Raw genomic sequence first — 13,380 nt, 5'->3', positions numbered from 1 at the left:
CTTGTCTCACTACTACATCTCAAACACTGGCTTGTCTCACTACTACATCTCAAACACTGACTTGTCTCACTACTACATCTCACTACTACATCTCAAACACTGGCTTGTCTCACTACTACATCTCAAACACTGGCTTGACTCACTACTACATCTCAAACACTGGATTGTATGACTACTACATCTCAAACACTGACTTGTCTCACTACTACATCTCAAACACTGGCTTGACTCACTACTACATCTCAAACACTGGCTTCTATGACTACTACATCTCAAACACTGACTTGTCTCACTACTACATCTCAAACACTGACTTGTCTCACTACTACATCTCAAACACTGACTTGTCTCACTACTACATCTCAAACACTGGCTTGACTCACTACCACATCTCAAACACTGGCTTGTCTCACTACTACATTTCAAACACTTACTTGTCTCACGACTACATCTCAAACACTGGCTTGTCTCACGACTACATCTCAAACACTGGCTTGTCTCACTACTACATCTCAAACACTGGCTTGTCTCACTACTACATCTCAAACACTGACTTGTCTCACGACTACATCTCAAACACTGGCTTGTCTCACTACTACATCTCAAACACTGGCTTGTCTCACTACTACATCTCACTACTACATCTCAAACACTGACTTGTCTCACTACTACATCTCACTGCTACATCTCAAACACTGACTTGTCTCACTACTACATCTCACTGCTACATCTCAAACACTGACTTGTCTCACTACTACATCTCACTAATACATCTCAAACACTGGCTTGTCTCACTACTACATCTCAAACACTGGCTTGTCTCACTACTACATCTCAAACACTGACTTGTCTCACTACTACATCTCACGACTACATCTCAAACACTGGCTTGTCTCACTACTACATCTCAAACACTGACTTGTCTCACTACTACATCTCAAACACTGGCTTGTCTCACTACTACATCTCAAACACTGACTTGTCTCACTACTACATCTCAAACACTGGCATGTCTCACTACTACATCTCAAACACTGACTTGTCTCACTACTACATCTCACTGCTACATCTCAAACACTGACTTGTCTCACTACTACATCTCACTACTACATCTCAAACACTGGCTTGTCTCACTACTACATCTCAAACACTGACTTGTCTCACTACTACATCTCAAACACTGGCTTGTCTCACTACTACATCTCAAACACTGACTTGTCTCACTACTACATCTCTAACACTGGCTTGTCTCACTACTACATCTCAAACACTGGCTTGTCTCACTACTACATCTCAAACACTGGCTTGTCTCACTACTACATCTCAAACACTGACTTGTCTCACTACTACATCTCAAACACTGGCTTGACTCACTACTACATCTCAAACACTGGCTTGTATGACTACTACATCTCAAACACTGACTTGTCTCACTACTACATCTCAAACACTGACTTGTCTCACGACTACATCTCAAACACTGACTTGTCTCATGACTACATCTCAAACACTGGCTTGTCTCACTACTACATCTCAAACACTGGCTTGTCTCAATACTACATCTCAAACACTGGCTTGTCTCACTACTACATCTCAAACACTGGCTTGTCTCACTACTACATCTCACTACTACATCTCACTACTACATCTCAAACACTGACTTGTCTCACTACTACATCTCACTGCTACATCTCAAACACTGACTTGTCTCACTACTACATCTCACTGCTACATCTCAAACACTGACTTGTCTCACTACTACATCTCACTACTACATCTCAAACACTGGCTTGTCTCACTACTACATCTCAAACACTGGCTTGTCTCACTACTACATCTCAAACACTGACTTGTCTCACTACTACATCTCACGACTACATCTCAAACACTGGCTTGTCTCACTACTACATCTCAAACACTGACTTGTCTCACTACTACATCTCAAACACTGGCTTGTCTCACTACTACATCTCAAACACTGACTTGTCTCACTACTACATCTCAAACACTGGCATGTCTCACTACTACATCTCAAACACTGACTTGTCTCACTACTACATCTCACTGCTACATCTCAAACACTGACTTGTCCACTACTACATCTCACTACTACATCTCAAACACTGGCTTGTCTCACTACTACATCTCAAACACTGACTTGTCTCACTACTACATATCAAACACTGGCTTGTCTCACTACTACATCTCAAACACTGACTTGTCTCACTACTACATCTCTAACACTGGCTTGTCTCACTACTACATCTCAAACACTGGCTTGTCTCACTACTACATCTCAAACACTGGCTTGTCTCACTACTACATCTCAAACACTGACTTGTCTCACTACTACATCTCAAACACTGGCTTGACTCACTACTACATCTCAAACACTGGCTTGTATGACTACTACATCTCAAACACTGACTTGTCTCACTACTACATCTCAAACACTGACTTGTCTCACTACTACATCTCAAACACTGACTTGTCTCACGACTACATCTCAAACACTGACTTGTCTCACGACTACATCACAAACACTGGCTTGTCTCACTACTACATCTCAAACACTGACTTGTCTCACTACTACATCTCAAACACTGGCTTGTCTCACTACTACATCTCAAACACTGGCTTGTCTCACTACTACATCTCAAACACTGACTTGTCTCACTACTACATCTCAAACACTGGCTTGTCTCACTACTACATCTCAAACACTGGCTTGTCTCACTACTACATATCAAACACTGGCTTGTCTCACTACTACATCTTAAACACTGACTTGTCTCACTACTACATCTCAAACACTGGCTTGTCTCACTACTACATCTCAAACACTGACTTGTCTCACTACTACATCTCAAACACTGGCTTCTCTCACTACTACATCTCAAACACTGACTTGTCTCACTACTACATCTCAAACAATGGCTTCTCTCACTACTACATCTCAAACACTGACTTGTCTCACTACTACATCTCAAACACTGGCTTGTCTCACTACTACATCTCAAACACTGGCTTGTCTCACTACTACATCTCAAACACTGACTTGTCTCACTACTACATCTCAAACACTGGCTTGTCTCACTACTACATCTCAAACACTGGCTTGTCTCACTACTACATCTCAAACACTGACTTGTCTCACTACTACATCTCAAACACTGGCTTGTCTCACTACTACATCTCAAAGACTGGCTTGTCTCACTACTACATCTCAAAGACTGGCTTGTCTCACTACTACATCTCAAACACTGACTTGTCTCACTACTACATCTCAAACACTGACTTGTCTCACTACTACATCTCACTACTACATCTCAAACACTGGCTTGTCTCACTACTACATCTCAAACACTGACTTGTCTCACTACTACATCTCAAACACTGGCTTGTCTCACTACTACATCTCAAAGACTGGCTTGTCTCACTACTACATCTCAAAGACTGGCTTGTCTCACTACTACATCTCAAACACTGGCTTGTCTCACTACTACATCTCAAACACTGACTTGTCTCACTACTACATCTCAAACACTGGCTTGTCTCACTACTACATCTCAAACACTGGCTTGTCTCACTACTACATCTCAAAGACTGGCTTGTCTCACTACTACATCTCAAAGACTGGCTTGTCTCACTACTACATCTCAAAGACTGGCTTGTCTCACTACTACATCTCAAACACTGACTTGTCTCACTACTACATCTCAAACACTGACTTGTCTCACTACTACATCTCACTACTACATCTCAAACACTGGCTTGTCTCACTACTACATCTCAAACACTGGCTTGTCTCACTACTACATCTCAAACACTGACTTGTCTCACTACTACATCTCAAACACTGGCTTGTCTCACTACTACATCTCAAAGACTGGCTTGTCTCACTACTACATCTCAAAGACTGGCTTGTCTCACTACTACATCTCAAACACTGACTTGTCTCACTACTACATCTCAAACACTGACTTGTCTCACTACTACATCTCACTACTACATCTCAAACACTGGCTTGTCTCACTACTACATCTCAAACACTGACTTGTCTCACGACTACATCTCAAACACTGACTTGTCTCACGACTACATCTCAAACACTGTCTTGTCTCATTACTACATCTCAAACACTGGCTTGTCTCACTACTACATCTCAAACACTGACTTGTCTCACTACTACATCTCACTGCTACATCTCAAACACTGACTTGTCTCACTACTACATCTCAAACACTGGCTTGTCTCACTACTACATCTCAAACACTGGCTTGTCTCACTACTACATCTCAAACACCGACTTGTCTCACTACTACATCTCAAACACTGGCTTGTCTCACTACTACATCTCAAACACTGACTTGTCTCACTACTACATCTCACTGCTACATCTCAAACACTGACTTGTCTCACTACTACATCTCACTACTACATCTCAAACACTGGCTTGCCTCACTACTACATCTCACTACTACATCTCAAACACTGGCTTGCCTCACTACTACAACTCAAACAGGCTTTGTAATGTTCATCTACCCAGAACCTCACAGACTTACAATATTTAAAAAAATCCACTAAATGGATCATCAAAGAAATAGCCATGGCCTGTTTCTCTCTTTTATTCTCTCTTTTAATCTCTCTTTTAATCTCTCTTTTAATCTCTTTCTCACTCTCTCTCTCTCTCTCTCTCTCTCTCTCTCTCTCTCTCTCTCTCTCTCTCTATTTCAGATTCCTTGCCTTCAGAGGACTGAGTGATAGGCGGTCCTGAAACTTGTGCTACAGTATGTCTGGATCAAAATGATATGCCCACTCCTTTCCTCATCTGTCTAGTTGGAACCCATCTTTTGTATTCTACCGGACTGTCCTTGGTCAAACTACAGTCACTTCACTGGACTCTAATGGATGGATATGGGGATGAAGATAGAGGGTTATTAATCTGGTACAGGATCAAGTGATATGTATATGAGTAGCTGCTATGTACCATCAATAATCATTGAAACCAGGGATAGTCAGGTATTTTACCGGCTGGGCTAATGGGGCCTCCTCAGCCACATTGGCAAGCCCTGTCCCCTTCTTCTTTCTGTGTCTCCACTTCCCCCGTGAGGACGTTGTGTCTCGTGGCGGCCCTCATGGTTGTCATGGTGACACCGTGCCCCAAGAGCTGCCACTGCTCGGAGAGGAACGGCGTGGTGGTGCAGTGCGTCTCCCGGAGCCTTGACCAGATCCCCCCGGACCTACCGGAAGACACCGTCACCCTCCTGCTCTCATCCAACCGGATCAGCCACATCCCCAACCAGGCCTTCAAGGACCTCCGCCGCCTCAAGGAGCTGGACCTGTCGCATAACCACATCGAGAGTATCGACTCAGGGGCCTTCCTGGGGGTCTCCGAGGGACTCCGCTCCCTGGACCTCTCCAACAACCAGCTCCGCAGCGTCCCCAAGGAGGCCTTCACCAAGCTGAGTGCCCGTATAAGACTCTCCAACAACCCCTGGCACTGCGAGTGTTCCCTCCAGGAGGTACTGAGGGAGCTGAGGCTGGACCCTGAGACGGTCAACGAGGTGAGCTGCCACACCTCTGTCCAGGACGAGTACGCCGGCCGGCCCGTCATTCAGGTCCTGGACTCTGGCATCAACTTCTGTAACTTCCACCACAAGACCACCGACGTGGCCATGTTCGTGACCATGTTCTGCTGGTTCGCCATGGTGATCGCCTACGTCATCTACTACGTCAGGCACAACCAGGAGGACGCAAGGAGACACATGGAGTACCTCAAGTCTCTACCCAGCTCCTCCCAGACCAGCAAGGACTTTGACACAGCCAGCACTGTGCTCTAGCAGTGGTCTATGTGTGGTGTCAGTGACAGCGGTGGGGGTTCTTACGTGTCCATGGGATAGTTCACACAGTGGCAAACTTGCAAGGTGTATGTAACTATTTTGAATGTAAAGACGGGCCTCTGGACTGCACCTGCCCCTCTACACGTGCCTGACCGGCTCGCAGTGGGCCTCGGGTTCGTCAGTGCAATCAACGTGCCCCTTTTTGTGTCGACTGTTTATGAAGTCATGGGGTCAATACCTTTAGAGATTTCTGACTCAATTCCGACCTACTTTTTTGTCGACTGTTTTTATTGTATTTATTGTTTATTGGAAAGGAACATGACCTCTACTTCTCATTGTCATATGTTTTCCCAACAGTAGGATTTAATGAGAAATATATTGTATAAGTCTCTGTGAGTGTCTCCATATTGATTTGGTTGTTGTGATTGGTTGCAGTGCTATACGGTACTATTGATCTATTCATTATGATTGGCTGTTACACTGGACTGAATGTTCATCTTGTGTCTTCAAGTGCCTAGAAACAGTAAACAGTACCTCAACCAAGGCACTGTGAAAGCAAATGTCGAACTACAAAATCCCTTAAAAGCTAGAATCCTTACCCACTGGGCACAGATGTCATTTCAATGTCTAGTTTTGATCTAATTTTGGTTGAGTTGTCAACTAACGTCAATTCGATGTGAAATCAACAAAACATTTCATCATGTCATTGAAAAAAATACGACATTCCCTTACATTGATGACTTTTTTCAAATCTAATCAGTTTCCCACATTGATTCAACATCATCGCATAGATTTTTGATTTTAACGGATGGTGGAAAAAACGTTGATTCAATCCATTTTTGCCCAGTGGGAGTTGTTAGATCCATTCTTTGACTTATAAATGAACGATACACACCCATTGCTTCTTAAGGAATATAATGTATAAATGCCTCATGAGCTTAGTTCAACTGTTGTACCCAATCAGAACCCCAGATATGTGTTTTTTTTTGCTTCAATGTTTGCAAACAAGGTAAACAAATACTGTCTGGCTTTAAAACATGGTTAAAACTGTCATTTGTTTGATTATGTCCATAGCTATTTCTATGAATTTGACAGTGGTTCCATTTCTCCAGGCTTTTTACTAAACAGAGGGGTACCACTTTGTTATTGATTTAGCTGAAGATTCTAGCTTTAATATGTCATGTTAAATATTTTAGTTGTTGTCAAGGGTGTTATGAATCATTTACCATTACTCATTTTGGCAATCAATGTGATGCCACTTTCAGGACATAAATCTTTAAATACTCATATCGGATTTAGTTCCCAAACTGTCAAACACCCTTCTACAGACGTTGATCGATGCTGATGTTGCGTCCGAAAGTCTATGATGACCAACAGTTGGAAGTAGTCTATACTTCCTCAGTAGTGTATGTGTTCTGTATTGTTTTGTCTCTATTGGTTTGTATGTTTTGTCCCTTTAATGGTATGGGGTGTAGTTTATGTTTAGGAGAGAGAAACTAATGAAAGGAAAGTGAGAAAAGGAGACATTCTATTGTTTTATTGAGATTTGTGTTGAAACGGAGAAACGTTGACCATGAAAACTGTCTTTGTCTGTCGTGTAGCCCCAGGGATATGTCTTGTCTTGATCGTCTCTGTTTCTAATTATTCTTAGCAAAATGGTTGTGAATCAAGCGCTGTAATTTTTATATCTGAAATAAAAAGGGCTCTAACTACTAGTAATCCTGTTTTGTTTCCGTCAGAAACAGAAAGGTAGTCGTTTCTGAATACCTTGACTTTTTACTTTGCATATGGAAGAGAATTCCTACACCTCCTTTTTATGACTGAATTCATGATGAGGTTGTCCAATCTTCTTTCTCTCTTTCCGAGGACACGGTTGAGTGCACTTTATTGTGGTGTGTGGTTTCTATCGGTCTCATCTCTCTCTCTTTCTCTCTCGCTCTTCTCTGTCTCTCTCTCATCTCATATGTACTGTGTCTGATTGAGCTCTTACGCTTGTATTATATTCATCTCTGCAACTGCAGTTTGCGCTGCTACTTTGCCTTCTCCCATTTCAGAGAAATCGTGTTATTATTCATAAGGCCTGTACCCCAAATGGCACTCTATACCGTATATAGTGCACTACTTTTGACCAGAGCCATAGGTCACTGTATAGGGGATAGGGTGCCATTTTGGAGGCTGTGAAGTTATTCTAGGAAACAAGTGTGGTTTTAAAAATTAGATGTGGTGGAATGCCTCAAAAGGAAATCTCACTACTCTGACCCTATCTGACCTGCAGAGGCTAAACTAAAATCTGAAGTATGGCTTTATAATGAGATTTCCTATTTATTCCCACAGAACATACATCATTATGAATTATACAGCACATGCTGAACATGGAATACATTTCTCCCCCATTTATTATAGGAGCAAGACATGGAACAAAGAATAACTCAAACCCAAAATAGGTTAATTCTCTCACTGATGCGATCCAAATCTGGACTAAATCTCACCCAACAAATGTTGTTTATTGGTTTTACCCCAACAGTATATATAGGTCAAATGTATATCTGGTATAATCCTAATAGGATAATTAAATTCACTAGTGTACAAGACGTATGTTGTGGCATCGCTATTTATTGATCAATGATGTGCCATTTCACCAACATTCACTGATGTGATCTAAGTTATATTATAAATTGGGTGGTTTGAGTCCTGAATGCTGATTGGCTGACAGCCATGGTATATCCAAGTTGCGTCATGCCTAAGAATAGCCCTTTGCCGTGGTATATTGGCCATATACCACACCCCCTTATTGCTTAACTATAAATCTTGAGAGGATTCTCACCATCATATTGTATAACCTACTAGTTGTAGCCCAACAGTACAGAAACTTCAAACTGAGTTATGTATATCTTGTTTACTATTATCACTAAATGCACTAGAGAATACACAAAACATTCACAGCAAATCCTGTATGTTGAGGGACAATAATTTATTGATCAACGATGTGACATTTTACCAACATGATTGCTCTTGTCCCATCTTTGATATTCTATCTATATCTGAGTAGGTGTAAATCTCAGTTGGATTTTTATGTGAGAGATTCGACTGCAGACTCTTTGTGTTTCCCTGAATGAGAGTAGCGTTACCTAGAAAAGACATACTATTTATGGATGGAGTCATAGATGTGGAATTGGAGTGCGTGCGCAGTAGGAAGCCTCTGCAGAGCATCCCAAATGGGACCCTATTCCCTACATAGTACACTACTTTTGACCAGAGCCCTATGGCTCATTAGTTTATCATGTCAAACTCAGTGGCCTGGTGTCTGGTGCTTCCAAAGGGAAAGTATAACAGGCCGAATAATAGAAATATCAATAGATGGAGAGAAATGAAAGATTACCCTACATCAAGATTCATTGGTGGTTCAGTGGTTGGTGGTTCAGTGGTTGGTGGTTCAGTGAATTGGCGTAAATGACTCTGGCCAAAGCAATATAGACGTTTGTATTAATCATTTGGGGCATTTTATTCAATATTTGGTTTACATTTGACTTATCTGCATAATGTGGGATTTTAGCTAGACTTACACACACTGTGACTATGACTCAATGCAGAGTAGTAATTCAAATTACTTACAAGATTCAAATAAGAACTTTAAGGGCAATCAATCCATTCTTTCTGCATATGAAAGAAGTGGAAGTGCACACTTAAATTCTAGTCCTTATGGTAATTGTGACATTTCTTGAAATTGCAACTATTGTCTATGATGATAGCCCAATGGGAAATTATACCATTTGTCCATCTCCAAATCTAAAGGGCATTTTCTGAGGTCATTTTCCAAATGAGCTTTTCCAATGACACAATCAGAACTTAATAAAGGATCTTCTGTCTTCATATCCCATTAGACCAGACAATTAGTATAGCTAGAGTGTTATGAGCTGTCCTAATAGCTGCTTCAATTTGTCTCCTCAGCTTTCTCTGTCTTTTCCACTCTTCCCCCTTGATCTCAGAGCCAAGTAGTTTAAGAATGATAGGCCTATAGTGTGTGTATAAGCAGGGTGCTATATAGTATACTTTCCCAACTATATAGTAGCACCATGTGTAGGTTATAACGCAGTTTCTGGAGGACGATACAGCTAATCCACAACAGGAACTTCCATATATGGGCATTGTCTTCCATATTGAAATGCAGCTTTAGAGCATACTTTCATATTGGAATGTGGTTTTGAGCAGGAACTCCATACATGGGCACCGACACCCATATTGGAATGTTGCCTATTAACAAAGAACTCCATATATGGACATAGAGCTGTGACCATGCCAATTTGCACACCTGCATCGAATCTTCATTATCCACAAGCCCACCTCAGTCACCTGAATCGCCTTGCTTAATCAATCACCCTCATAGTATTTAAACGTAATCCATCGTCCTTCCTTTGTACATCTGCCTAACAAATCCTTCTGTGCTGCAAGGCCCTTGGGCAACAACTGTAAGACGTGGACTGTTTGCCTTGGGAAGAATTATCTGACACAGCTGTCCCAGAAACAATCAGGTCCCTGTCTGCTGGACAAGCGACCCTTACTGCGGCCCTTGCCTCGGCCACCACACATGCTAGGGGCAGATCTCCCGCCATCCTCAGACTGCTCCCACCTTATAACTCGTCACAGAGTGAAAATTCATGTTTGAAATGTGTTCTCCCCCTCCATGGTGTGCCGACACGGTACAGCCCCTTCCTCCTCACGGCGTCCCTCCCTGACCTACCTCCACGGCGACCCCACCACACCGCTCCTTCCCTGCAGCCCCTCTTGCCTTCTGGCAGTTCCCTGCTTCTCCAGGTGAGCAATTCCGGCAGCCATGACCTGTACTCTTTGTCTGCCTGGATCATTTTGGAGGCAACTAACTTTTTAAACCTTTGTGAGTCTTAACTCATTCCACCAACATGGTAATCCATTGAAAGATGCACCAAACTGGGGGACATGAACCCACAGTTATGAAGACAACCTCAGCGAAAGATGACAGAGTTAGCCCCAGAGGATAACATGACAAAAGACTGCGGATATTCACCGGCTCCTGGATCAACTACCAGAAGAACTACCATACCTCCCTCTCCACATCAACCTTTCCCTGCACTAGCCAGTCCAGCACAACCTTGGACCAGGGCCTTTCCTTGCACTGGCCAGTCTAGCCCAACCTTGGACCAGGGCCTTTCCCTGCACTGGCCAGTCCAGCACAACCTTGGACCAGGGCCTTTCCCTGCACTGGCCAGTCCAGCACAACCTTGGTCCATGTCCAAGGCCTTTCCTTGTGCTGGGTGGTCTGGCACAACCCCAGTCAACAACTGGGGGTTGACCCTACCATGTAGGGGGTTCAGCACAACCTTGGTCCAGGACCGGGGGTTGGGCCTTCCTTTCTCTAACTTCTTGCCCCTTCCACTCTTTTCAGGTCCTCAGTTGCTAAGCTCAGCATCTGACATTCAATGTGCTCCACTCTAGTGCATGTCTGCGAGCAAAACGTCTACCATATCGAGTGGATGACTCGGCTCCTTCACTAAAGTGCAACTTGGCCAGTCCATCTTGGTCCCCTACTAGAGCTCTGGCACCTTGCCTGGACCAAACCTTGCACCTCCTGAAATTCCTCCCTGCACTCCACACCTCCAGTGTCTCGTCTCACTACACTGCGATGGACAGAGCCTCCAACTCCACCAGGCAGCCATCACACGGCCTTCCTCAGATGCGCTTCGCCCATCCCAGGACTGAACCTCCTGCACGCGCCCATCTTCTCTCTAGCAGTTTGTACCATGCTCCCATGCAGTGTTTCCAAGCAGTGACTCAACTCGAACCCGAAAAGTGGTGACTTGGACTAGTGGTGACTTGTTGTCAAAGTCTCTCTCTTGCATAATTTAACAACAAATGTTCACTAGCTATTGCATTACCAAGCTAGCCTTGAATAGTAGCTTAAATGATTAGATCACAGCTTTAGCGCTACCAACTGACATGGGCTTGCGGTCTAGTGACTTGATTACATCACTCCTCCCACGCCATCCCCACAGCCATTGCATGGCTTTCTCCATGTCAAGATTGGACAGAGCCTAGGCCAAGAGTCCTGCATACACCTTTTCTCTAGCCGGCCCAAGCTCCCATTTCCACTTCACACCCACCTACGCCCATGCAGAGCCAGGATTAGGCCCCTTCTCTCACTTTCTCTCCTGTAGCCGGGACTCATCTCCACCCCACAGCCATTGCCTTCCTCACACTGAGCCTTGACGCTGCACCCTCCGTTGCTGTTGACCACCTACTCCTTCTGGATCGGCGCTGCCACCACGGCAGCTCATAACCTCCCCACAGCCATCATCAAGCACCTCAGCCACCGGCCATCCGAAACCCTCATGCCAAACTCCATCAGCTACTATCCCTTCCAACATGCTCGTCAGATGGCGAGAAGGCGAACTCGTAAAATAGTGGATAAGTGTCCAGTTTTCTGACCCAGCTTACAGTTTTAAAGTTTCCCAGAAATGCTTATCTAGTGCTGTATGGACGCTAATTTACATTCCTTACCTCCTATGTACTGTTTGTTGCAACGTCATTACTGGTTAGTAAGCAGCACCCTGCTTGGTATGTCGAGAGAAAGAACACGCCAGGAAAAAGTGTGTTTGGCTGTCCCCCCCCCCCTATCTGTCTCGCATGTGTTTGGAACATAGCAATCTTCCCCTCCTCTCCCTAGCCTTTCAGTAGCCAGCGAACAGCAACATCAGGTGGTATGAACATGCCAGACAGTGCCTCATTTATGGGGCCTCATTTATAACCATTGTTAAAATTGAACACTAAATATCTGTGTGAGCTATTTATGAAGACTGTACACACAAATATTAAGATTCATAAAATTGGTGCACACCATACATACGCATGTTTCCTAATATGAATCAGACCTGTCGTAGAACTGTAGACGCGCATTATAAGGCTGCCTGAAAAACAGCCATCATAACCTCACCTTTTTCATGGCGACAATGACACTCTATTTGCTGTATAGTTTGGATGTACAGTATTGGAATTAGGCCAAGACCGTATCTAAAGGAAATATCAATGGTGATCTGGATCACATGTCTTTGGAAGGGTTTGCAGTTCACTTTTGCAGTGAAATTTGTTGTATCTGACCATTTCTGAAAGAAAAAAACTATCAAATTGTTATGGACCTGTAAACAGATCGTTTGAAAGCATTAAATGCCATTCACTTTTTCCTGAACCTAAATATGCTGCACTGCCTGCGAATTCTGAAATATTGTGTACTTTTTATTGTAAAAATGAAAACTACAGTGGGTCTACTTAAGAGTGGTAGCGTACACACTTTAATGCAAAATATCAGCTGTTGTCACGACTCCGACCGAAGGTGGCTCCCCTTCCCGTTCGGGTGGCGCTCAGCGGTCGTCGTCGCCGGCCTAATAGCTGCCACTGATTCTTTCCTCCCCCTCCTTATGTGTTTATTGGTTACACCTGTTTTGAGTTTGTTGTAATTAGTTGGGCTTTATTAGTCAGCCGGCCCGCCCATTTCTTTGTGCGGGATTAA

General features: G+C 43.5%; 1 protein-coding gene across 1 annotated transcript; it reads left to right on the top strand.

Moving 5' to 3' along the window:
- The first annotated feature begins 4,756 nt into the window (after positions 1-4,756).
- Positions 4,757-6,535, top strand: LOC109881621 (leucine-rich repeat-containing protein 3-like). The gene has a single exon (XM_031793098.1). The coding sequence runs from the start codon at positions 5,043-5,045 to the stop codon at positions 5,841-5,843; it is 801 nt and encodes a 266-aa protein (XP_031648958.1). The 5' UTR covers positions 4,757-5,042; the 3' UTR covers positions 5,844-6,535.
- Positions 6,536-13,380: the final 6,845 nt, after the last annotated feature.

Source organism: Oncorhynchus kisutch, linkage group LG16, assembly GCF_002021735.2.
Source record: "Oncorhynchus kisutch isolate 150728-3 linkage group LG16, Okis_V2, whole genome shotgun sequence".
Taxonomy (NCBI): Eukaryota; Metazoa; Chordata; class Actinopteri; order Salmoniformes; family Salmonidae; genus Oncorhynchus; species Oncorhynchus kisutch.
This window is presented reverse-complemented; position numbering and strand designations above follow the sequence as displayed.